At 43.1% G+C, this 24374-nt stretch overlaps 9 protein-coding genes across 9 annotated transcripts; 3 read left to right on the top strand and 6 right to left on the bottom strand.

Annotated features, from left to right (window-relative positions):
• Positions 1-365: 365 nt before the first annotated feature.
• SAMD00019534_097510 (hypothetical protein) lies at positions 366-1800 on the bottom strand (the record flags this gene model as incomplete). Its single annotated transcript, XM_012895218.1, has 3 exons — positions 366-647; positions 728-1212; positions 1275-1800. The coding sequence occupies 3 exons, from the start codon at positions 1798-1800 to the stop codon at positions 366-368; spliced, it is 1293 nt and encodes a 430-aa protein (XP_012750672.1).
• Positions 1801-2549: 749 nt separating this feature from the next.
• On the bottom strand, positions 2550-3684 carry SAMD00019534_097500 (hypothetical protein; the record flags this gene model as incomplete). The annotated part of the gene is made up of 2 exons (XM_012895217.1): positions 2550-3221; positions 3316-3684. The coding sequence occupies 2 exons, from the start codon at positions 3682-3684 to the stop codon at positions 2550-2552; spliced, it is 1041 nt and encodes a 346-aa protein (XP_012750671.1).
• Positions 3685-4641: 957 nt separating this feature from the next.
• On the bottom strand, positions 4642-5632 carry SAMD00019534_097490 (hypothetical protein; the record flags this gene model as incomplete). Its single annotated transcript, XM_012895216.1, has 5 exons — positions 4642-4887; positions 4944-5045; positions 5136-5195; positions 5255-5493; positions 5596-5632. 5 exons carry the CDS (start codon positions 5630-5632, stop codon positions 4642-4644), a joined length of 684 nt encoding a protein of 227 aa, XP_012750670.1.
• Positions 5633-5839: 207 nt separating this feature from the next.
• Positions 5840-8381, top strand: SAMD00019534_097480 (hypothetical protein; the record flags this gene model as incomplete). The annotated part of the gene is made up of 5 exons (XM_012895215.1): positions 5840-6051; positions 6124-6658; positions 6755-7699; positions 7769-7963; positions 8040-8381. 5 exons carry the CDS (start codon positions 5840-5842, stop codon positions 8379-8381), a joined length of 2229 nt encoding a protein of 742 aa, XP_012750669.1.
• An 832-nt stretch (positions 8382-9213) lies between these two features.
• Positions 9214-12160, top strand: SAMD00019534_097470 (hypothetical protein; the record flags this gene model as incomplete). The annotated part of the gene is made up of 2 exons (XM_012895214.1): positions 9214-11808; positions 11888-12160. The coding sequence occupies 2 exons, from the start codon at positions 9214-9216 to the stop codon at positions 12158-12160; spliced, it is 2868 nt and encodes a 955-aa protein (XP_012750668.1).
• Positions 12161-12270: 110 nt separating this feature from the next.
• SAMD00019534_097460 (hypothetical protein) lies at positions 12271-15546 on the bottom strand (the record flags this gene model as incomplete). The annotated part of the gene is made up of 5 exons (XM_012895213.1): positions 12271-12979; positions 13063-13957; positions 14031-14492; positions 14558-14757; positions 14822-15546. The coding sequence occupies 5 exons, from the start codon at positions 15544-15546 to the stop codon at positions 12271-12273; spliced, it is 2991 nt and encodes a 996-aa protein (XP_012750667.1).
• A 194-nt stretch (positions 15547-15740) lies between these two features.
• Positions 15741-18655, bottom strand: SAMD00019534_097450 (hypothetical protein; the record flags this gene model as incomplete). The annotated part of the gene is made up of 7 exons (XM_012895212.1): positions 15741-15975; positions 16050-16573; positions 16682-17052; positions 17124-17240; positions 17336-17423; positions 17486-18349; positions 18437-18655. 7 exons carry the CDS (start codon positions 18653-18655, stop codon positions 15741-15743), a joined length of 2418 nt encoding a protein of 805 aa, XP_012750666.1.
• A 1137-nt stretch (positions 18656-19792) lies between these two features.
• Positions 19793-21678, bottom strand: SAMD00019534_097440 (hypothetical protein; the record flags this gene model as incomplete). Its single annotated transcript, XM_012895211.1, has 4 exons — positions 19793-20085; positions 20158-20438; positions 20532-20731; positions 20836-21678. The coding sequence occupies 4 exons, from the start codon at positions 21676-21678 to the stop codon at positions 19793-19795; spliced, it is 1617 nt and encodes a 538-aa protein (XP_012750665.1).
• Positions 21679-22627: 949 nt separating this feature from the next.
• SAMD00019534_097430 (hypothetical protein) lies at positions 22628-23948 on the top strand (the record flags this gene model as incomplete). Its single annotated transcript, XM_012895210.1, has 4 exons — positions 22628-22707; positions 22788-23293; positions 23367-23500; positions 23586-23948. Coding segments are annotated over 4 exons (1083 nt in total), but the record flags the coding sequence as incomplete, so codon positions are not given.
• Positions 23949-24374: the final 426 nt, after the last annotated feature.

Here is a 24374-nt window from a genome sequence, read left to right as displayed (position 1 = left end):
AAATATATATACAGTCTACAACTTATACTAATTGTTAACAAATGTATTTATACTTGAGGGTTACCCTTTGCAAATTTTAATCAGGAATAGTATTGTTGTCCAAGATCCTTTGACAAGATTGGCGAAACTGGAAAATCGTTCAAATCGTGGGGGTTCTTGGGACAAAAACTCCCAATTTGGAGGTGGATGGCAACAAAACGAAGGCAGTTCCCAAACTGCGCCACACTGTCGGTCGTTCCATTGTTTCTTTCAGCTACAAGTGGATGTCAATGATGTGAAGTAACAGTACATACACTCACTACACACCACAAACATGGATGCGTTGTTAACGATAATAATAATAACAAGTTAAATTTAAGGGGGTTTTATACATCTTCGTGTAGATGCACCTCGCCTTCCTCCATGATGGCATCCATCATCAAGGTTTCCTTTTGTGAGTTGGAGTAGGAAGAGTTTCCGCTGCGTACCGTAAGGTCGGTGACCGATCGTCCCAGTGACAACAGTATGATCAAGGTTCCAATACTGACCGCTGCGCCAAAGAAGAAGTCATAGTTTGGTCCAATCTTATCGAATATCAATGTTGCCCATAAAGGCCCAAGTAGTCTTCCAAAGCTACTGGCCATAATGAATATAGAAGATGCATTTTGCTACAAATGAATGAGTAAGGAGGGAGTCACAGTGAGTCAGCAACAATCATGATGATGTTCACAGTCGTCCAAGAACTTACAATGTGAACAGTTGACATTATCTCAAAGAATAATGATATTGAACTGCTAACTGATACTGGGAAGCCAATGCAGACAAGGATAACACCGAGCATGAATCGGACAATGTTGGGAGATGGTGATTCTGGTACGGTTTCATATTTAACAAAGGTCCATGTAGTCATTAATGCAAAGCCAATGAATACAGTGGCCAATGATCCAACGAGTAACAAGTATCTATTGTCCACACGTCGTGAAAAGTATGAGGAGACGGCACTTGCTACGCCAACGCCAATGAAGAACAAGGATATCTGTGTCAATGTCCAATTGTAGGCACTATATCCTCCAGTGTCAATGATATAAGGTATGAACATTGTCTCCATAATCATTCCAATATTATACAACAAGAAGTGGACAAAGCATAGAGCATACAATGTGATCCTCGGCGACAGTATACAAGACTGTTGTTTGAAGTAGTTCCTATACTGACCCGTGCTCACCGGAGACTCTAGAGTGATGTGAGGTGAGTCAGTATGATTGATTGATTGATTGATTGAGGCGTGACCTTACCTGAGGGATACATCTCATTCTCATTGTTTGAAATGGGTCGATCAAGGTTTGGACCTTTGTTTCTGTCGAGTGACTTGCCGGCAATGCCAAGGATGAGTGAAGCCAATGAGAAGAATGCAGCCATCCAACCATAGAATGATATGGTGCCATAGTCTTCAGACACATTGAATGTCTTGTCCATCTGGAAGTTGGACAACAGGGCAATCAAAGCAGGTCCGACAATATGCGCCAATGACACTGAGTTTGATATCCATGCCAGCCTACTCATACGAGTCGCCTTGTCATTGTTCTGAACGAGGATGCATTGCAGGCCGACCATATTGCCTGATCCAACACCTGCTATGAATCGACCTGTTACAATAACTATCTGTTTGGGATATGATGCATAGAGGAGATCGCCCAACAGACATAGTCCAGCAGCAATACAAACATGTGACCAATGATCTTGACTACGCTCTGACATCCTCGTGAATGCCTTCTGTCCAACAGCACAACCAGTGTAATAAGCGGCAACACTAACTGCCATTATATATAAGCTTTGTACATTCTATTTGTTTGTTTGATTGAATGAACGAGTAAGTGATTGAATGATTGGTCGAGGGAGGCAGTATGTTTACTTACAACCAATAAGTATGGCCACATTGTAAGAGTTATTATTGCAAGTGATAGGTTTGTACATAGTATTATACCTAGAGCGCACCAGAAACGTCTTGGTGTCTTCCTGCCGACCACTTGAGAGTATGCTGAATCATAGTCATATCTTGGGTCTACTCTTGTATTTGACTTTAACAATACTTCTTGTTCAACTATATACATATTGTTTGTTTGTTTAATAGTTTATGTACATATATGTATGTATACTACATGTATAGAAGTAACTAACTATCACTCTCTTTGGGTGACACTCGTCAAAACAACTTGCCCTCCCTCATGATGCTGAACAACAACCTCCATGAACCCACCCTTTGAACAGACGCGAGGATGTCAAACATATCAGTCACTCGCGAGATATCTTGTTTATGTATGTACATTTGTTATACAGTTTATTTGTCCTTGATTGAAGATGATGATATGAGGATGGATGATGGACATGATTGAATGATATGAGAGTGAAGTGATGGATGATGGTGAATAGTTTACTATTATATAAACTACGATGTAGTGCTCGTCGTGTAGAGCACAATGCAAGTGTCGTGTCGTGTAGTGTAGTGTAGTGTCGTGTTATGTCATCGTGTATGTGTATGTGTATGTGCAAGTTGATTAGCAGTGACATTGCTAGTTGGTGCTGGTTGGAGAGTGGTCAGGTGATTGGTGATACTGTTGTTGTTGCTTCATCGTACTCTTTGTTTGATTGCCGCTACTGCTTGTTGTTGGTGGTGGTCGATGTGCTACGCTGATGCCATTGTTGGCCAGTTGTGGGTCTTGTTGTGGCGCTGGTGAACGTATGTATGATGGCACCGTCTGGTTGGCACGCCCCCAACTATTATTGTTGTTATTGTTGGGTACTGAATAGTGCTGATGTGGCTGCTGCTGTTGTGGTGGTAGCTGCTGTGGATAATATTGAGGAGGCGGTAGATACTGCTGTTGAGAATGCTGCTGCTGCTGTTGGTGTGGCTGCGGCTGCTGTGGTGTCTGATGATGGTAGTGGTAGGGTACCGTGGTGAAGATTTGAAATGGCGGTGTCATCTGTTGGAAGTATACATTGCCATTGACGTCGTAGAATACGTAGTAGCCACCACCACCTGGTTGGCCATAAGGCATTGAGGGTGGCTCCAACATCTCGTTGGAAGGCACCTCCTCGTCGCTAAGATACATTGGCATAGGCTCTTCTCCAGCATGCTGCGCCACCACATTCGAAATGTGCTGTTGGCCATTACTCGACTGACCACTGGCGCCAGAGTTCATAGACACTAGTTCGGACTTTCTCATTGCGTCGCCAACGTTCATCTAAGTTGTTGAGGGCGAGGGCGAAGGTGAGGGTGTGAGTTGGTGGTGACCTGTGGTGGCCTTGTCCACGTGGACAATGATGTATGGTACATACATTCTTCCCCATGTAGGTAAGGTTTGAAGCACTCTTGACTTTGGCAACACTGTCTTCCTTCTCGAATGTGACGAATCCATAACCTTTGGACTTGAGCGTACTCCTGTCTATTATTATTTTACATTCGATAACGGGGCCAAATGTGGAGAAGTACTTGGTCAGGCCAGCTTCGTCGGCCCTCCAACTAATTCCACCAACGAACAACTTATTAGGATGGTGTCCATTGCCGTTGACATTGCCGCTGCCACTACCATTGCCAATACCGTGATTATGATTATTATTATTATGGTAGTTGTTGTTTAAGTGTTTGGATGACAATGGCGAAGAGTGTGGCGATGAGTCATTTGAGTTGAATGTAGGAGTAGACATTGTAATATTAGTTATTTGTATGTTTGTATGTTTGTATTGAATGAATGAATGAATGATGGATCAGTGCCTAAGGTGTCTGATGTCACATCAAGTAATATTGATGGCTTAAGTAGGATGAATGAGATTATGTGAGTGTGTGCGAGGGTGCAGCTTGATAGATAGCTTGATGAGCCCTCAATGATGATGATGATGTTGTTGTAGATGGTCAACAAACTTAAGTTTGTTAAAGATAGATAATAGATTGATATAATATATATAAATATATAGTATATGTATGTAAGGTTGAATAGATTGAGAAAGGAATAATAATAAATTAATAATAGTAAGATATGAAGGTTGATGGTTGTCCGATCTTCTTGGTGTGAGTGAGCTCACTCAAGCTAGATTATGGTATGACTTAATGAATGACTAAACTAATCTCTCTCTATTGTTGAACAACAACACTACAAACAACAACAACAATAACAAACAAACTTGACGCTACACAGTTCATTCCAACAATAACAGGTGATTGCTCTATGCTTAGAGCTTTGTTTGCCAACTCACGATGTTGATATTGTTGTTGTTGTTTCTATCTCTCCTTCCTGGGGGAAGGGAAGCCTGACGCGTTGTGCCCACGCACACACGTGTCTCTGACTCGAATGCCCGTCTGCCAGACAGCCCTCACATCACTCACCAACTCACTCTCTCAATCTATTCCATTGTTGGTGTTGTGATGATTAATTAAAAGATTTTAAAAGAAATGTTTTCACAAGATGAACACAACCAGTTCCCACTTAAATGAGAACAAAGTTGGAAGCGCACCCTGGTAGTGGGTAGCGTGTGTTGGTTGGGGCGATGTCGTTTGTGTGTGTGAGGGCTACTTCGAAACTATGTTGTTTGAACTTCTTCAATCAGTCGATCAGATCATGATCGTAACAATGCTATGTTATCAAAAATGATAGATACTGTCTATGTTCATTCAATTCCATTGTTTGATGATGACGATTGATCGCGAGATAGTGCTTGTCTTCGTTGATTGAATGTGTCCAAAGGTTTGTCAAACTTTGGTATCAGCTTGATATAGTCCACCTTTAGATGGAATGGTCCATCATGTCGCTCACTTTGTATGAATCCAATCCTATCAATACATTCCAACTCCATTGGATTTAGATCCAATGATACACTACCCTTGACAATCCTATAAAAGTCTGTCAAAGGTATCTATTATTGAAGTTGGTAAGTCATACAATGTATATCAGTTTGATGTGTACACCTACCTCCATCTCCTCCCATCTATCGGGGATTGTTGTAAACATTGACTTGTAAACCATTCTATTGTTGCCCTTCTCCAATATACCGATACCATATGCTTTTCCCTCCTTTAAATATGTTTGATTGATTGATTGAATGAGTATGATTGATTGAATGAGTATGATTGATTGATTGAATTAATGATTGAAATTACATACTGTACATGCTCTGATCTTGATAGACTTGTAATCGCCAACATTGAACTCAAATGACTTCTCCTAATGTATATTGATGTGTCAGTGACTGTGACATGCACGGGCAAGGTATACACACTTACAGGTGAGTATACACCAACGTAACCAGACTTTGTAACTTTGGGATTGTCTTGAGGCAGTGCTAATGATAGATTACCCTTGAACGATGCGTATCCTTCAGGGTTCCACTCGAATGACCCAGTTGAATATCCACCTATTTGTTTCTTATCAGATATGATTGACCAGTTTGCAACAGATGTCGGTGATCTGAATGAGTATAATACCTTGTCCTCTATAGGTTTGAGGAAGTCAAGTGTAACAACTAATGTATTGTAATGCAATGCAGTCGGATTGTTTTGTTGGTTGGTTGGTATCATATGATCACAAGTGTGTTCAATCACATCATAATATGTGATATACATACTGCCACGTATCAATGTTCCCAACTCTTTGATGACCATCTTATTCTTCTTCTTTAAGAGATACCTTGTGTCTGTGTGTCTGTGTGTCAATGAATGAAGATCTCAACTTCGAGGAAATGAAGGTATACCTTGTAGATTGAATTGTGGTCTCGTTCGTCTTTTCATTTAAATCCTTAACATGTTCACCAGCATTATTATTACTTGTTCAACATTATTTATATATATATCCGGGATACAGATAATAAGATGGATGCAGTTCGACCATTACAGATTGAAGTTGATGATGTTGACTTGATTGACCGAGATAAACCATCCACTTCAACAACATCCACCTCGTCAACATCTTCATCAAAGTCAAAGGACTATAACAAAAAGAATAAGAATAAGGATAAGAAGAAGAGATCCAGAGATGATGAGAATGAAGAAGAGAGACCTTACCAAGTTGGCAATGGTTGGAAGTATGTGTCCACACTCACTTCCTCGCTCATTCATTCCCTCGCCGACTCACTGACGCATTTAATTATATTTAGATCTCTTGAGATATCATTGGCCAATGCTACATCGGCAGCAGATAGATCAAAGGAACGTCGTACAACAGATGGTGGCACTCAGCTACCTGTTGTAATGGGCGGTGCATTCTATGAGAAGAAACAGGAGTACTTTAATAAATTCCAATCACTATTGGTGAAGGAAGCCAAGGCCGAGAAGTCAAATATTGAAAGGCGTCTATTACGAAGCAGTATACATGCTTTGTGCAATAGTGGACTGGCCGTGGCTGGCATGACTGCACTGGTCTCTGGCCGTCTGTATGGCGAGTTGATAATAAGGTTTGTGGCCAACGATCTGGTCGACCTGAAATGGGACGTTGGCGACGACGAGGACATTGGCTCACTCAAACTCAAGGTTGGTGAACCTGTCATTATAAGTCGAGTTGATCCCCTCAAGGATGACGATGTCTTCGAGGGCATGCTCCTCGAGCTATCCTCCAAAGCACTCAAAGTCTCACTAAAATGTGATGACAAGGCCGACCAAATGGCCAAGATGTTCACAAACACCAAGCCATGGGTAAGGTATCACAATGCTCACGAACATGTCACCGCGTGGCCTGGCTAACACTCTCTCCGCACCACTCACACTGGACACTCAATCAAACATCTAAAGAGGGTGGACCATGGAACCAACTGCATAACGATACAGAGGATGATGGATGGTCTGCATGCCATTCAATCAAGTCAGTTGTTGTACAAAACAAAGTTGTATGATATTATAACAGGACATCTGAGGGGCGGCACAACATTGGAGGCAGCATGTGCCAAGGAAGTGGACATTTACAAACTTCCAACACAGCGCGCCAAGGGCGAGATGTTGCCACATGACTTTAAGGAGTGGAAACTGAACGAGACACAACGCACTGTGATCAAGAGTTGTGTGAAGAGGCGAGTGTCATTGGTACAAGGACCACCTGGCACGGGAAAGACTACGACGGCGGTCAGTCTCGTGCGTCTGCTCATCTATCTCAAGTATCAATGTCAGAGCTCTTCAAAGATCCTGGTCACGGCCTACACAAATGCTGGCGTCGACAACCTTCTCGAACGATTGTTGGCGTGTGGCGTCAAAGTGTTGCGACTGGGCCAGTCATCAAGTGTTCGCGCCGACCTCCAATCAGCCACACTCGACTACCGACTGCAGGAGGAGATGCTGCAGTACAAGAGCAGACAGGATCAAGCGGGCATTGAGCGAGATGTCAAGTCGAGATTGATCGCCGAGGTCGATGTGATATGTACGACATGCATATCGGCCGGCCATCCGATGCTGGACGACGAGACATTCCCCATTGTCGTTGTGGATGAGGCCACCCAGGCGATGGAGCCGGCCATCCTCGTTCCACTACTCAAAGGATCACAACAGTTGTTCTTATTTGGTGATCAGAATCAGTTGGCGCCAACAGTATGTTCCAATGAGGCACACCTTGGTGGACTGTCCCAGGGACTATTCCAGCGACTTGTCAAAGAGGGCATTAAGCCCTATCTCCTCGACATCCAATATCGCATGCACTCTCGAATAGCCGAGTTCCCATCATTATGTTTCTACGAGAACAAACTAAGGGTATGTCTCCTTCAATCAATCATTCAATCAATTACTCATTCGATGAATCACTATTCCTCCAATATTTAGAATGGTATCGATGATGATGATAGACCAATTCCAAAAGGCATTGGATGGCCTGTCCAGGATTGGCCAGTGGCCTTTGTACACATCAATGGAAAGGAGAAGATCCAGAACTATTCATATTCCAACAAGAAGGAAGCCAACAAAGTAGTCGAGCTATTGAAGTGTTTGGTAGCAGGCAACAAGGATCTCAGAATCAATGTATGTTGTTGGGCCATCACTAACTGGAATCATTCCAATCACTCACTCACTCACTCGCTCACCCAATCAAACATAGGACATTGGAATAATTACACCATACTCATCACAATCAAGATTGATTGTTGATAAACTTAAAGCGGAGAAACAGTTTGCCAAACAATTACCGACTGTGGCAACAGTGGATTCGTTTCAAGGTAGAGAGAAGGAGATTATAATTCTGTCAACGGTCAGATCGAATGAAGGTCATCGTATTGGATTCCTAGATGATTGGCGTCGACTCAATGTCTCACTGACAAGATCAAAGCGTGGACTATTAGTAGTTGGCAACATCCATCATCTTGCCAAATGTCCATGTGAGCAATGGTGTAAATTTGCCAAATGGTGTATTGACAACAAGTTGGTAGTGGATGAAGATTAACACTATCTTTTACTAATTAGTACAAAGTCGACTGGATTACATAAATAGAATATGCTTCCTTCTCACCTCGGGGTGATGTCTCGAGACTTGGACCCTTGCCTTGTGTGAGTGTGTGGTGTGATGGGTCACGAATCAATCAATCACCCAGGACTCATTCAATCAATCACAATAACAACGAGATTTATATATAGTTTACAATCTACTAAATCGATGATAATGGATCAATTCAATCACAATCACACCGTATTTTATTAATTAATTTGATTTTAATTAACAAACGAGTGATTGATAGTTGTAAAAAACACACGATATGATGAGTCCAATCTATTATTTGATTGGGCATTGGTCATGCCTTCGACTTACTCGTTATTCTAATCACCATCATCAAAAAACTTTGGAAGGACTTTGTGTGGTCCTCGACCCCACCACCACTATAGCCCCCTTCAATACCCATCAGGCCCACGCCATCTACCACAGACAGATGATGTTGGTTGGACCAACCCACAGACGAACGCGAGCGATTGGCGTTTTGGAGTTGTTGGCTCATTTTGGACTAAAATATCGTTCTAATACAGTCGTTTCCGCACATCAATCAAGCAACTCTTTAGACTTGCTCTCCAACTTGGTGGAGCACTCTATCTAACAAAGACGGAGATAAACGCGCACACACACAAACACACATACTATTTATATACTTCTTACTTTATTATTTATTACTTAAGGCCTAACACCAACACCAATCAATCGATCACATTGACACCTCACTCATTCACTCACTCATTCACACACACTTCCACTCTCGTGACAAAGGGCCTTGGGCTATTGAACGATGATGGATCACACCCACCATCAACACCAACATGGATTGAAGAGGAATGGTTACCAATTCAATGACGAGAGCAATGGTTCTCTAAGTGATATTTCAGGTTCATTGTTAAATTACAGACCTACCTTGTCCAATCCATCACCATCATCACCATCACCACCCTTGCAGTCCAACAACAGTAACGTCAACAGTAACAGCAACAACAACATCCATAACAATCCAATGTCAAGTTACTCATTGTTTAACAACAACTATGAAGCATTACCAAAGCATCTCTATGGCTTGTCCAACAACAACTCAAACAACAACTCAAACAACAATAATAATAGTAATGTAGTAGTTGGCATTGATGGACTCACACCACAGCGCGATCCAAAGATACAGAGTAGATATGAAATGACATCTTGGAAACAGTTGAACCCATTGTCCACAGGCTACCAACAACCTCTGGCACAATATCATCAACACACCAACCACAATAACAACAACAACTTCCTAAGTCCACGAGGTGGTGGCGAGTACTCAATATTTGGATCAGTGCCAGAGGTGACCAGAGTACACTCTCCACCATTCCATCATCAGCTACCACATCAACCTCTTCAACAACAACAGCACCAACAACATTATCAACAACATAATCATCAACAACAACATCAGAGATCAGTGCCAACATCGACATCACTGCCCAACTTCTCAGGTCTGGCAACAATAGAAAACAAGGTGAATGAGTTGGACATGGAGCTGCAGAACCTTCAACATCAACTTCAGTTCATCCAACATCATCATCAACATCAGCAGCAACAGCCTAGCCAACAGCAACAGCAACAACAACCAGCCAACCCAATAATGGCCATGGAGAACAGGATACACAACTTGGATGTCGAGCGACAGCAGTTCCATATGAGGCTACAAGCAATGAAGAGCACAGTACTACATCACAACAATAACAACAACAACAATAACACAAACGGACATAGCAACAACACACCATTAAGTGGCAACAACTCGCACTACCAACCCGGAGACAGCCCCGTCAATCTAAGCATTCTCGACTGTAGCCCAATAGTGTCGCCTCGACTGGCTGGCGGTAGCACATCGCCACAGCTGGTGATTGACCAGTCTGTGCCATCGCCACGACCACACATGCCCAACTCGGCCCACCTTTTCTCACCTCCACCTCTGTCCTTGTTGACCGTGCCCAATGCCTCTCCCACCAAGTCCGTGTCGCCGCCACCCTCTGTCCACGTGACGCCATTGCCCGCCAGCGGTCTGAGACAGCCAACCACCCCACCATCCACACCTCCAACCCTGGCGGCCAATCACAACCCGTACCAGACCGAGACCTACCTGCTCAGGGACGCACCATCACGATCGCTGTTTGTGGGCAATGTCACCCAGCGTCTAGAGGACTCGACGTTGCGCAAGTTGTTCTCGTCATACGGCGAGGTCAAGTCTATAATGAGCAGATGCAAGCATCGTGGATTCATTGTCGTTGACTACCATGATATTAGACACGCGACCGTTGCACATCGCAACCTCAATGGAATGGAGCTGGACAAGCGCAAGTTGGAGATATGCTACACGACGTTGAGAGACCTCAACTGCGACTTTGGCACATTGGTGCTCATTGACATGGATCCCTCGGTCAACAACGCCATGCTGCTCAGACTGTTTGGAGAGTTTGGACACATCAAGGATATGCGCGAGGCTTCCAACAAGTCGTACAAGTTTATCGAGTACTACGACCAGCGTCACGCCGTCGAGGCACTACGCTCGCTCAATCGCACAGAGATCGCCGGCAAGCCGATGAAGATCCAACATTCGAGGGCCGGATCGCTCAAAAAGCTGTCCAACCAGGCGTCAATCACAAACGATCCCAATGGAATCGACATCACTCCACTCTTTGAACAAGCCGACTGGCTCAAGAGTCCGATGCTCAACAGTCCTTCGTCCACTCCACCAGCCGGCAGTCCACCCAAAGGGTCATCATCAAACCTCAGCCTCAACAGTGGATCGGCGTCCAACAGTTTCAACAACAGTTTCAATAACAGCTTCAACAATAGCTTCAACAATAATAACAACAACAACAATAGCGTCAATAATAACAATATCAACAATAATGCCAACAACAACAGCATCATCAACAATCTCAGCAATAGCTTCATCAACAACTTGAGTGGCAGCGTAACAATCAACAGTATACATTCATCAAACAAACATCCAGCAGTACCATTGCCAGCGGGTTGGAAGCTCAAGCTACTACAACAACAACAACTTGATAGCGGTGGTGGCGTCATCACGTCTGACGTGATGGGTGGTGCCACGGCATCGCCACCATCAGCCGGCTCGTCGCCTCGTGTGACCTCATTGTCCAAGAACAGTGGCAAGAGTCCACGTAGTCCACGCGGCAGCATGAAGGACTTGATGCAGTGCCAAGAGTACATCCTCTCCATTGAGAAAGTTAAATCACGACTCGATGCCAGGACCAGTCTCATGATCAAGAACCTCCCCAACCGAATGACCCAGTCACATCTCCTCAACGTCCTAGATGAGAACTTCAAAGGAGCCTACGACTACCTTTATTTACCAATCGATCCAACTGTAAGTGATCCAATCAATAATGAGTGGAACTATCTCATTTGATCAATCACTAACCAATCAAACAATCAATCAATTATAGACCAAACATAACTATGGATACGCTTTCATCAACTTTATCGATATAGACTCAATCGTGTCCTTTTACCAAGAGTTCAACAATAAGAGAACTTGGGAGACGTACTTCTGCGCCAAGATCGTCGAGATCACTTATGCGAGGATACAGGGCAAGGATAACTTGATCCAACATCTCAAGGCTTCATTCCTTAGCATGGCCGGTGAGAATAATCTGACACCAGTGATCTTCGTCGCCAATCCAGATGGAACTTGTGGCGAAGTTGCCTTCCAATATTAGTTTGTTATAGTTAGTTAGTTTGTTAGTAAAGAAATTGCGCTTGTGCGCGACATATTTATCTATTAATATTAGAGTATGGTAGATTAAATTGAGCATCAATAGCTCCATGTTTATTCTTTCGAAGACGACTCCAGAGTGGCAAGTATCTCCTGTGAACGCTTGATCACTTGGTCTGGGATACCAGCTAGTTTGGCGCAAAAGATACCGTAGGACTTGTTGGAGATGCCTGGAAGGATCTTGTGCGTGAATAGCAATTCGCCATCGTCTTCCTTGACGGCCAAAGCATGGCATTTGATCTTCTTCATTGTGTGTGACAGTTTTGTGAGCTCGTGATGATGTGTGGCGAATAGTGTGCGACACTTGATGCCATGATAGAGATGCTCGATGACAGACTGTGCGATTGCCAGTCCATCCAATGTGCTGGTACCTCTGCCCACCTCATCCATGATCACAAAGGATTTGGAAGTGGCCTTCTTGAGAATTGATGCAGTCTCAATCATCTCGACCATAAACGTTGACTTGTCATTAGCCAGGTCATCTGAGGAGCCAACTCTACTAAATATACTGTCAATGATTCCAATCTCTGCCTTGTCCGCTGGTACAAAGCTTCCAACTTGTGCCATTATTGATATCAATGCGTTCTGTCTCAAGAATGTACTCTTTCCGCCCATGTTTGGACCAGTGATAAGCCACAACAAAGAGTCCTTGTTGTAATCCAAGTGACAATCATTTGTAATGAATGATTTGATTGAACCCTCTTTCTCCATCTTTGCAATCTCCACTGTTGGATGTCTTCCACCCTCAATGTTCAATATTGGTCTGTTATATGATTGATTGATTGATTGGTTGAGAGCGAGTGTGTGAGTAACAATGATTGATTGATTCAATGAATGACCACATACTTCTCAGTTAGCTTTGGTCTGTTGTAACCTCTCTCCTTGGCAATAAGTCCAAATGAACATGATATATCTATTGTGGCCAATACCTTGCTTGTTGACTTGATCATATCACCATAGTCCAAAGATAGAACAGTGCATAGTTGTCTGAATATTGTCTGTTCAATCTCCAATGCCTCGGACGACGCCCTGTTTATACGCTCCTCCAACTCAATCATCTCTTTGGACTTGAATCGCATGTGATTGATGAGTGTCTGTACATGTATGAATGTGTTGGGCACCTTTTCTCTATTCTGCGACATTATCTCCACAAAGTATCCAATGGTTTGATTGTGCTTGATCTTGAGCGAGGGGATGCCCAGCTGCTTCCTGTACTTTGCCTGTATGCTGTCAATGATGTCCTTGCTCTTGTCGCGTAATGTCATCGTGTCGTCCAACTCCTTTGAATATCCTCTCTGAATGAATCCTCCATCACTGACCAAATATGGTGGATTGTCAACCAATGCCTCTGATAATGTGGCCAACAATCCATCAAAGTCTGATATCTGATCGACCAGTGATTGTGCCACCTCTAGTATAGGATCATGGGATACTTTTACTTTTGATGATGCCTTGGTCTTCGTCGATGCCTGTGCAGCAGCAGCAGACGCAGCATCAGTGCTAGTCTGTAGTGCATCGATCAATCTTTGTTTGAGCATTGTGGCAGCGACTAGTGTTGCACCAATTGAAGCGAGGTCACGAGGACCAGCACGACCAATGAACACACGTTGTAGACATCTCTCCAAGTCGTAGCACTTTGACAACAGTCTCCTGCAGTCCCTAACCAACTCCGGTCGATGATAAAAGAACTCCACGGCATTCAATCGATGTTCAATCTCTTTGATTGAGAGGCAAGGTGACTCTGTATTTGTGGCAATGTGAGTCAGTCAGGGATGATCCCATGATTGATAGAGCGAATGAATGAAATGACATACGTATCCTTGAATGAAGCAACCTACTGCCGGTTGATGTGAGTGTTCGGTCGATTGTGTCGAGTAGACTGCCCTTCCTCAGTCCTTGGAAGGTCTTTGATATCTCCAATGAGTTCCTGGTGGAGAAGTCAATGAACATGGAGGTCTGCGCTGAGAATAGTTGTGGCTGATCAATGTGAGGTATCTTGCCAAGTTGAGTATTATATACATAGTTGAGTACTGAGCCGACCACGCCCAGTTGATGCTTTGTTATCGATGGGAACTCCTCCACGACGTCATTGGGCTCAATCTCATAGGCCTCGTTAAACATCTTGGCATTGTTGTCCAAGCTGAATGATGTAGCATCTTGAACAGTGACATGATAAGGTTTGAGCAATGTAGACAGCTGTTCATTGGCTGCCAGTGACTGTGGCAGCAATAGTTCGCTAGGTGATACGCGATACAACTCACCAGAGAGTGAGTCAACTGATTGATTGTTTGGATGGGTAAGGTGAGTGGGCATGCCAGAGAAGCTGATTGGATTAACATACGTGTTGTCTCTGAAACAAAGAAGTGACCTGTGCTGAGGTCTAGCCACGCAAGGGAGAACAGTTGGGTTGGTGATAGTGATTGTGTTGGGGTCATGACAGAGAGTGCGGCAGGTTTGATTCCAGCTGGAGCTATTGACATCAAGAAGTTGTTGTTGAATGGTTGAAGGAACCTGTCTTCAAACACTGTGCCAGGTGTTACACTGTGATGTTGATGGAGGATGAATGAGTGAGGGAAGGGCAAAGGTAGGGTAAGGGTACACTTACACTCGCACAACATCACGCTTCACAACCTTGTTGCCGCTGACTGCTTTGCCATGCTTGATCTCTTCAACTTGGTCGCATACGGCCACGGTCTTTCCATGTCTGATCAACTTTTCGATGTAGGTGTCGGCAGCATGTTGAGGGAAGCCACACATTGGTGTGTCGGTCTTGGCAGACTTGACACCTCTAGTGGTCAGCGTGATGTGTAGCAGTGATGATACAGTGACAGCATCATCAAAGAACATCTCATAAAAGTCACCTATTCTGAACAGCAATATATGATTGGGATACTTCTTCTTGAAGTGATGATACTGCATCATTGCAGGTGTGAGTGCTGCACTACCCGGATGTCCATAATCCAATGTTGGTGGTACATCCTTTTCGCCATCCAACTCTTCGGTCATCTTCATCTTGAGTCTCTTCCTCCTTGCGATTGATTCTTCAGAGTCTGTCTCCAAGACGTCAGGCTCAGTCTTCACATTCACAACAGTAGTCTTTGCTGTAGCAGCCACCGTTGTTGATGATGTTGTTGTTGTTTTGTTCACTTTGATCCTATTCCTCGATGCAGATAGTACTGTTGCTGCTCCTGTTGCTGTTGCTGCGGCTGAAGTGGATGCATGTCTGATGATGCCGTTTGCAAAGTGATGATGAATGGGTAGTCTTGTCCAAGACAGACGTGTCACTGTTTGTAAGTGATAGCAATGTCTACTTAATGCTGACAATACCATCTTGATCTGTCGTGCTATCTGTATCTGTTTGAGATACTTGCATGCATGAGTCTGAATGAATGAGCTTGAGTGGGGTGTGATGTTCACTTTTGTGGTCGCGCGACCAGACTTGTCAAACTTGGACAAGACAGGTCCTGGTGATATTTATTTGAATGATGTGATGTGTATTTACAATGTCATTATTAGGCAGGTTATTAGATGACACAATATTGATCCAACAAATGTTTGGCCAACTCTGGATTATCCTTCTTGTACATCAGTGAAAGGTTGAATGCAGTCTCTGCCTTGAGTGAATATCTGGCCTCACTCTCCTCCTTGCACTGCAGTACCTTGTTATAATAATCAATGGCCAAGTAGAATATACCAAGTTGCTGTGCTGCCCTACCCATATTATAATATGCTTCCTGAGTCTCTTCTGGAAGTCGTCCACTAAATAAGATCGATTGATTGATTGGGTGAGTGAGTGAGTGATTGATAGAGTGTCCATGGTTGATAATACATACTGCTTGTACTTGTAGAGGAATGTAAATGCTGTTATGACCAACTTGTGACGATCTGGTTGCTTCCTGCTGGCTGCCTGATTGAGTATGGTGATGCCAATGAGTAGGTTGAGAAGTGGCTCTTTGGAATTGTACTTGTAGGCCTTGAGGTACTCGATCAGTGAACACTTGGGCGTGCTGTGCATACTAAAGTTGCCGGCAATAATACGTATTGGCAAACTCTTTGGATACTTCTCCATCAACACGTTGAGGAATGGCTTGTTGGAGATATAGTAGTCGCCCTTGGACCAATTCACCACCTTGTTGAAGAGGTTCCAGAGTCTGTGGCTGTAGGGCTTCCTGTCACAGGCGTACTTGAAGTATCTGAATGCCAAGAATGGCTTGTCCTGCTGGTAGGCTATTCCCACCAGGAAGAACTTGAGCTGATGCGAGTATGATGGATTGTTCAACTTGACATTCTTCAAAGCATATCTAATCAACTGTGCTGCTTCATCATGTCTTTGTCTGGCGCACAATACCTTGGCCATCTATATTCATTCATTGATTGATCGATTGGGAGGGAGAGGGATGGGTGGAAATGGAACCATTCCATGTCAGTGATCAATCATTCAATCTAGTGATTGATCGATACTTACATCATTGACCAATTTGAAATAGTCATCCTCTTCCATCTTCTCTGCGAATGGGATGTTTGGACGATCGGATATCGTTCGCACATAGGTGTATTCTTTCCTGTTCTCACGCTTCTTCTTGTTGTAGTAGGCCTCATTGAGGGCAGCAGCCAGCTTACTAGGATTGCGCAGTCGTATGTCGTTTGTAGAGCCATGCAATAAAGCCCTCGCAATACCAAGATACTGTGGAATCTTCTTCAGTGCCAAGTAATCCTCGGCAATCTTTGTCAACTCCCTAACGTCCTGCGATGTCAATGTCTCCTTCCTCGACTCCAAGTCCTTCAAAGTTGAATTATATCTCTCTTCCTCAGTCTCATCATCTCCTGCTTGTGTGCCTAGATTGATTGATGGATTGAGTGAGTGAGTGAGTGAGTGAGCCATCATCGGACGAGCTTGGACAACATACCATCACCTGACTTTAGATTTGTCAGCAAGCTGAGGGACATGTCATATTGCCCCAGCTCCTTGTATATGTCTGACAACAGCAGGGCAGACTCCTTGAATGTCGGGTCATCCTCGACGGCTATTATGTTTGATTGATTGATTGATTGAGTGAGTGAGTGGGTGATGCGCGCATATAGGACGTCGAGGGATCCAGCGATCCAATCAACAACATACCAATCTCTAGATACTTGGAGGCGGTCACAGGGTCATGAAGGTCCTTGTATATCGATCCAACATAGTATAATACTTGCTTCTTCTCGAACTACATTGATTGATTGAGTGAGTGATTGATTGAATGAACGAATGAATGAATGGTCCACTTACATTGTCAGATCTCAACAATGCCAAGAACAATGGTAATGCCTTCTGTAGCATGTTTAGCTCTTTGAGCTTCTCACCAAGTGAGAAATAGATGTCTCCAATTGAATTGACATCGTTCTTCATGATCTGTCGATAGCATACATCGCCCATCTTCTCCTCGCCCATTGAATAATAGGCGATGGCCGCATTGAGCACGATGTCCAGTGGTATCTCAATGTTGTCGGGGAAGAGCGCGCGCACTCGCGGGAAGAAGTCCACGGTCTTTTCAAACTCGCGCGCCTTGTTATAGAGCTCCATCATGATGTTGAACAGGTCCAGGTCCAGCTCAGCAAAGTCCCTGCCAAACTGATTGTCCATGGCCGCCTCCACGATCTCGATGGCCTCATCGAGCTTGTCTAGAGATATCGCCACGCTGACCAGGTACGTGATTACAGAGGGGTCTTCTGGTCGCAGAGCGTGCAAGGACTTGAACCCAAGGTAGGCCTTGTCGTAGATGCCCTCGTTGGCATAAAGACACGAGAGGTCGTAGATTGACTCAAGGTCCTCCTTGTCCTGTCGCAGCACTCTCTTGTAGCACTTGATCGCCGTGGCATAGTCGTTGACCTTGACCGATGCCTTTGCCGCACGCTTCCAGAGCTCGGGCAAACGACCACCGACCTCGGCGGCGAGGTACAATGCCCACGCCACCTTCTTATCATTGCCCATGTCCTGATAGATGAGTGACATCATCGTGTATGTTCTAGGATATCTAGGTGACAACTCCATCACCTTAAAGAATGAGTCCAATGCCTCTTGATACTGTCCGGCTGTATACTGTTGCATTCCCTTCATAATAAGTTCTTTTGTCTTCTCTGGTAGTCTAGTCAACTATACATTGATTCATTGATTGATTGATTGAGTGAGCTAGTGAGTGAATGATGTGATTGAATGATTGATTGACATAGATGATCATACTGGATTGCTTTCTCCATCCTTCTTCTTTGATTTCTTCTTTCTAGAAAGTCCTGGTATATTGTCAATTTCAAACTGTGCAGGGAGCTTGCTACGTGAAGACGCAGCAGCAGAGTCTATACGCATATCCAAGCTTGCGAACTCCTCGTCATCCTCAAACTCCTCCTCACCAAGTTCATCAACATTATTATTATTGTTGTTGTTGTTAGAGTCGTCCTCCATATCTATCTATATATTATCTGTACCCTGTAATGAATGCGCGCGCGAATTAAATGAACTTGTCCTAAGTTCAACCCTTGCCCTCTCCCATTTTACTTCATCGTCTATTAATTTGAATTTTGAAGTTCAATCAATCATTTTTAGTTGAAGTGATTGTATTAGTTGAGATTGGGTTTGGATTCACTTCCAGAATTCTAGTTCTCAATTCAGCTTTGTTGTTGGCATTGAAGAGCTGGAGATTCTGGGTTTGGCGTTTTCCAAAAGGGTACCAGACCATTAAGTGCGCCATATCAGGAGAACCTTCCTGGTGTCGTATCCAGTCTTGTTGATGATTGAACAACCATCCGATATCAAAGTGAAGATGACTTGAGTATATCCAGACTCGATCCTGGTTAGGGAGAAGGGGTACGGCTCCTGAGCGATCCCAAATGGTGTTGAGTTGGTGCAACACTGTGGTAGAATCAGGACGGGGAGGGACGGAGTCCATATCTATTCTGGCCTGGACACCTTGATTAATTGGATCAATCACAATAAGTATGCAATCATCATTCATTGCTTGTTTCATCGCTGTAATCATTGGACCATCTGGTAGAGGGAAGTTGAGTCTTTTGAATACATCCCTAACATGTCTCTCATACCAAAACTTTGATACTAATTAAAGAATATTTAAGTTAATAAAATCTAAATATATCAACTATTATATTAAGAATAATTACTTATCTTGGTATAACAATGTACAGAATAATCATAAATATCAATAAATATACCTAAGAAGTTATATAGTGAGTCTTTGAAAGTTAAGCGATGTTGTTGATATTGATAATACTGAACTTGTTGAAGTTGTGAGTTATTCCTGGATCCCATGTCTTTTGATTATTATGTGATATTAATGATATATTTATCTATTATATAAATATCACTATCTATAAAAGAGATTGACTAAATAAAGTGATGAAGCTTAATAAATTATATTATAAAACTATACTATTAATTAATCATTGGAATGAATACCAATCACCTATTCAGGAAATTATTAACCTCTAAGCATTCATTCATCAGAACGACGATTCTCTTGGGTCCCACGCGGACCGCCATAAATAGTAGACTTGGAAAGTGATATTGAATGTTGGAGACTGGTACCTATACCATTGTCTCTGGTTTATATGGATTCAATATCTTTGTATCGTTGGTCAATTGACTGCAACAATTTAGGTTCAATGGTTTGTGATCCAACGGTATCACCTCCAATGATTCATGAGTGATCAGATGACGATTGATAGAGTAATCGAATGGTGCTGGTCCATTGAACGTCATGTACAACATCAAACCAGCCTCATCACCTCTAAACTTCTTGAACATTGATTTCGATATCTCCCTCTCACTCAATGTCCTATTCCACACGGTAACATCATCCAATATACCATCATATCCAGCTAAAGTTGTTTGATTGAAAAAGTAAGTGAATGTGATTGAGTGATTGAGTGATTGAGTGTGATGGTACATACCCTCGTGACATCCAACTAACATGTCAAACTTTGGCAATACTTTGAACGATGAGAAGTGGACATCCTTTTGATAGTCTAGTGCAGCATTGATGTAGAGACTGATGCGGATTTGACCTTGTGTAACTCTCTCAATTGAGACGGCAACATGTCTCCACTGACCATACTCCAATGGACTCTCACTGACCAAACATTCACCAACTTGATCCAGGCACACCTGTAAATAGTTCCTGTTGAACTCTGTAATAATCTCAACACTCAATGCCTTTGTAATTGTGAACAACCTAATTGATTGATCAATTGATTGAATGATTGATTGATTGAGTGAGTGAGTGAGTGTTAGGTGATGGGAGAGTGATGGAGGATGATTGACATACCTCATTTTCTTCATCTTCACGGGGATTAACCATGCTTCGAATGTGAAGTGATCGTCTATAGATTGAATATGATCCTTGGCAACAGTCTTGATACAACTTTCGGGCTTCATAAGTACACCCTTGAGTTGAGATGCGATGGCAGCAGGCTCACCAAACTCAATACGATGCTTATCATTCCTCTCAATCTTCTCATAGTGTTCCTACAAGTTATTGATTGATAGATTGATTGGGTTAGTGTGGGCGAGAGTGTGATGGGGAGGGCTGGAGGCTGGAAATATCCCACCCACCCAGTGTCCAAACATACCTTGACTAACCTGTCAGTGATGAGTGTGCATAGACGACATTCACCTTGATAGAAGATACATTGTTCGTACTTCTCGATAAAGTATTGGGGTAGGGGCTTCTTCTTCCAGGCAAAGTATTCGTTGTAGGCGGTCTCATTGCCAGAGAGGTATTTGAGGTATTTGCCAAGTGCAGCCGGACTCTCAAAGTCGGCCACATTGATGATACTGTTCTCTGGAACAAACTCGTTGATATTGGGCGCACCCATGTACAATGGAACAGTTCCACCGAGCAACACGTTGTACACCTTCTCTGTGACGTAGTCTGTGAGGTTGTTGTTCTCAAACGCCACGCCAAACAGATGCTTGCTCATCGTCTTTGACTTGTACATGAGCTGCATACCCAGGTCTGTCCAGGTCTCGACGGGCATCTTGTCGTCGGCGTCCAACTTGGTGTTCTGCATGCAGTTGCCGTAGCTGGCCAGCGGGAAGTGCACCATAAGGTGCTCAAGGTACGAGCTTCGGAAGATGGCACCGCCCACACCACAGTTGAACGAGAGCATGGCGACGGACTTCTTCTTCTTCTTGAAGGGCACGACCTTGGCGTCCGGGAAGTTGTTGATGGAGCCATTGGCGTACATACCCCACGAGCAGGCGTAGGTTATGGGCACTTGGCTGTCTAGACGATAGGTCATGTTGAGATCAATGTGATCGAGGAATCTAGGCTCTTCAGTGATTGGGAAGAAACGACCATGCTCCACTCCATAATTCAAAAATGTCTGGCCTACCTCCTTTTGAGGAATCGTCGGTATCTTCTCAAGATACTCATACAACAGACCCTTTGTAAGTGGTTGACCTTCCAACATAATCACATCAGCGCTAGGCAGCTTCGACTTGTCATCTATTTTTTCAAAAGTTAGTATGATTGAGTGTTTGGAATTGTTCCAGGATTGTGTGGTTGGTGGAAATATTTCGAGATCGGAGTGATTGATTGATTGGATGAGTGAGTGAATGAGTGAGTGGCTTACATAGAAAGTCACAGTGGTATTTGCATGTCTTCTCTTTGTCAATGTCTTGACCAACATAGTTGGGAGTGTTGTAGGGTCTGGTACCAAGTCCAGACCAATTTATTCCTGACCAAACTAATACACTGACTGCATTATTCCTTGAAACACTGAATCCAAGTATTATCAATATCAATAAGAATAGAACAAGTATTGGCCTACGAGGCCAGTTACGTGTTCCTTTCATCCTATACTTCTTTCTAATATGTATATATATCTATGTAATAATAATAAAGGAAAGTAAGTATGATCAGATGATTGAGTGATTAAGTGATTGATTGATTGATTGATTGATAGTAGCAGCATCATACACACAACACAACTCCAACACATTCATTGTGAGAGAGTCAGAGTTGTTGGAGAGTGTATATGTGCTCATCCAGTCAACATGTTGGCTTTACTCCAAGCCTCATGTAGTGACTTGGATGACAATCACACATACACTATCATTAATAAATACACCCTCATTCAATCAACTCCACCCACCACATTTAAACTTAGAGTAGAGTGATTGATTGATTGGAGTTGTGTTGTGTGTGTGAATGAGTTGTGTGTGTTTGTTGACTGGTAAGGAGAGGAATGAAATAAATGAAGGGGGGAGGTCATGAAATAAGTTGAGAAGATCAAGGTTGTCTTCATTTACACAAATGGTTCATGTCCAAGGACAAAGAGATAGACAGATAGATAGATAGAAAGAATAGTTTTATAGAGATAGACAGCAGAATGCTATCAACATATATAATATCAAGTGATGGACTTCTTCTTCAACTGTAGCTCATGTAATACAAATTACAACTTCCAAGAATCATATTGTAAATATTGTTTAACAAAGTATGTAATAGTTGATTGATTGATTGATTGAATGAATGAATGAATGATTGATTAACAACTATATGTATGACATACAAAAGGATAACAACAGATCAAACCAGAGTATTTGAACTTATTGAGAATGTTATAGAGAAACGTGCTGTAAATACGGCAATGAAGAGATTGATTGAGGATCACTTGGAATCACATAGAAAGGATATTGAAAGGGAGACCAAGATGTCTTATATTATTGGTCGTCGCGCTCAATTATCACAACTCAAACAAAAGAATGATACGATGAAACAAGAGATAGAGGCCGACCACGAGATGATCGAAGCAAAGAAACGATATCTAAGTTCAAGACGTAATCTACTCAAAAAGAATAAGGCTACATATGACAACTCGGACAAGTCAGAGTGTACCCTACTGCCTGAGCGCATTGAACGTATACGATTGGATCTCAATGACAACAGAATGAAGCTTACTCTGCGACGACGACAGGTAATCGACCAGATCACCAACCAGATACTTCCAATCATGCAGTCACCAGTTGAACCAGACAACGTGATCATTGTAAATATTGTAATTAACGATAAGAAACTACAGAGTATGTATAACAATGGATTGAGTGAGTGTGGCCATGGACACACCCCAATGCTGACCCTCGATCAATCAATCAGAATACCCAAAGGACATTGTATCAGCTACACTTGGCTATATTGTCAAGCTTACCGACATGATAGCGACAGTCCTCTCCATTCCCCTGCCTCACAAGATGCGATTCATTGGCTCAAAGTCGACCATACAACAGAATGATGATCCAACGTAGGTACCAACCCACCCTCGTCCAACGATGGACACTATTCATTCATTAACATGCGTACATCACCCAACAACAACAAAGGAAACAACAATACCCTTTGTACTTTAACAACAAGACCAAGACTAGAGATTATCAAAAGTCATTGTTCCTGCTTGGAGAGAATATATCATACTTGCGCTTCCAACAGGGCATTCTGACACCTGCCGACACACATTTGCACTTCCTTCACAACTTGGTCGAACTGTTGGCCTCACCGAATCTTGGCTCATCGGGTCCATTCACTTATCAACGACTGGCCTCTGGACAATCACCGGCGACCAGCACTCAGTACACCACGTTGGACGAAGGTGAATCCAAGGAGGAATGGGAGTTCATAGACTTCTTTGCACCAACACCAGATCAGCCAGAGGAAGTTGTAGAACAACTTGAAAGGATATTATACTAAAACACAACAACATCATCAATCTGTTGTACATGTACACAATCAATCTGATCAACGAGTTGCGCTGGACTTCGCTGGATTGCATTGGATTGTGTTGGAATACATTGAGATGGATTGGACGAGATTGGTATCACCCTGCACGGAACTATCTCTGGATAACTCGATCATCGTCATCAACATCATACTCATCATCATCATTGTCATCACAATCATCATGATCAGATATCCGAGTTTTAAATATTCCAAGTACAATGAGCTAGCTCATTGATGCCACAACCAAATTACAATGATGTTGGTACTATTTCCCCATCTCCATTGAAGTATGATTACTCAATGCACACCAATCACCTCAATGTGTGAATCTGGTATGATTCATATTCAGATCAACCTTTGAGGATCTGATGAATGATGATGGTGATGATG

This window comes from Acytostelium subglobosum, assembly GCF_000787575.1.
Source record: "Acytostelium subglobosum LB1 DNA, scaffold: scaffold23, whole genome shotgun sequence".
NCBI classification, from domain to species: Eukaryota; Evosea; class Eumycetozoa; order Acytosteliales; family Acytosteliaceae; genus Acytostelium; species Acytostelium subglobosum.
Note: the sequence above shows the minus strand (reverse complement) of the source record. Positions and strands in the feature narration are given on the sequence as shown.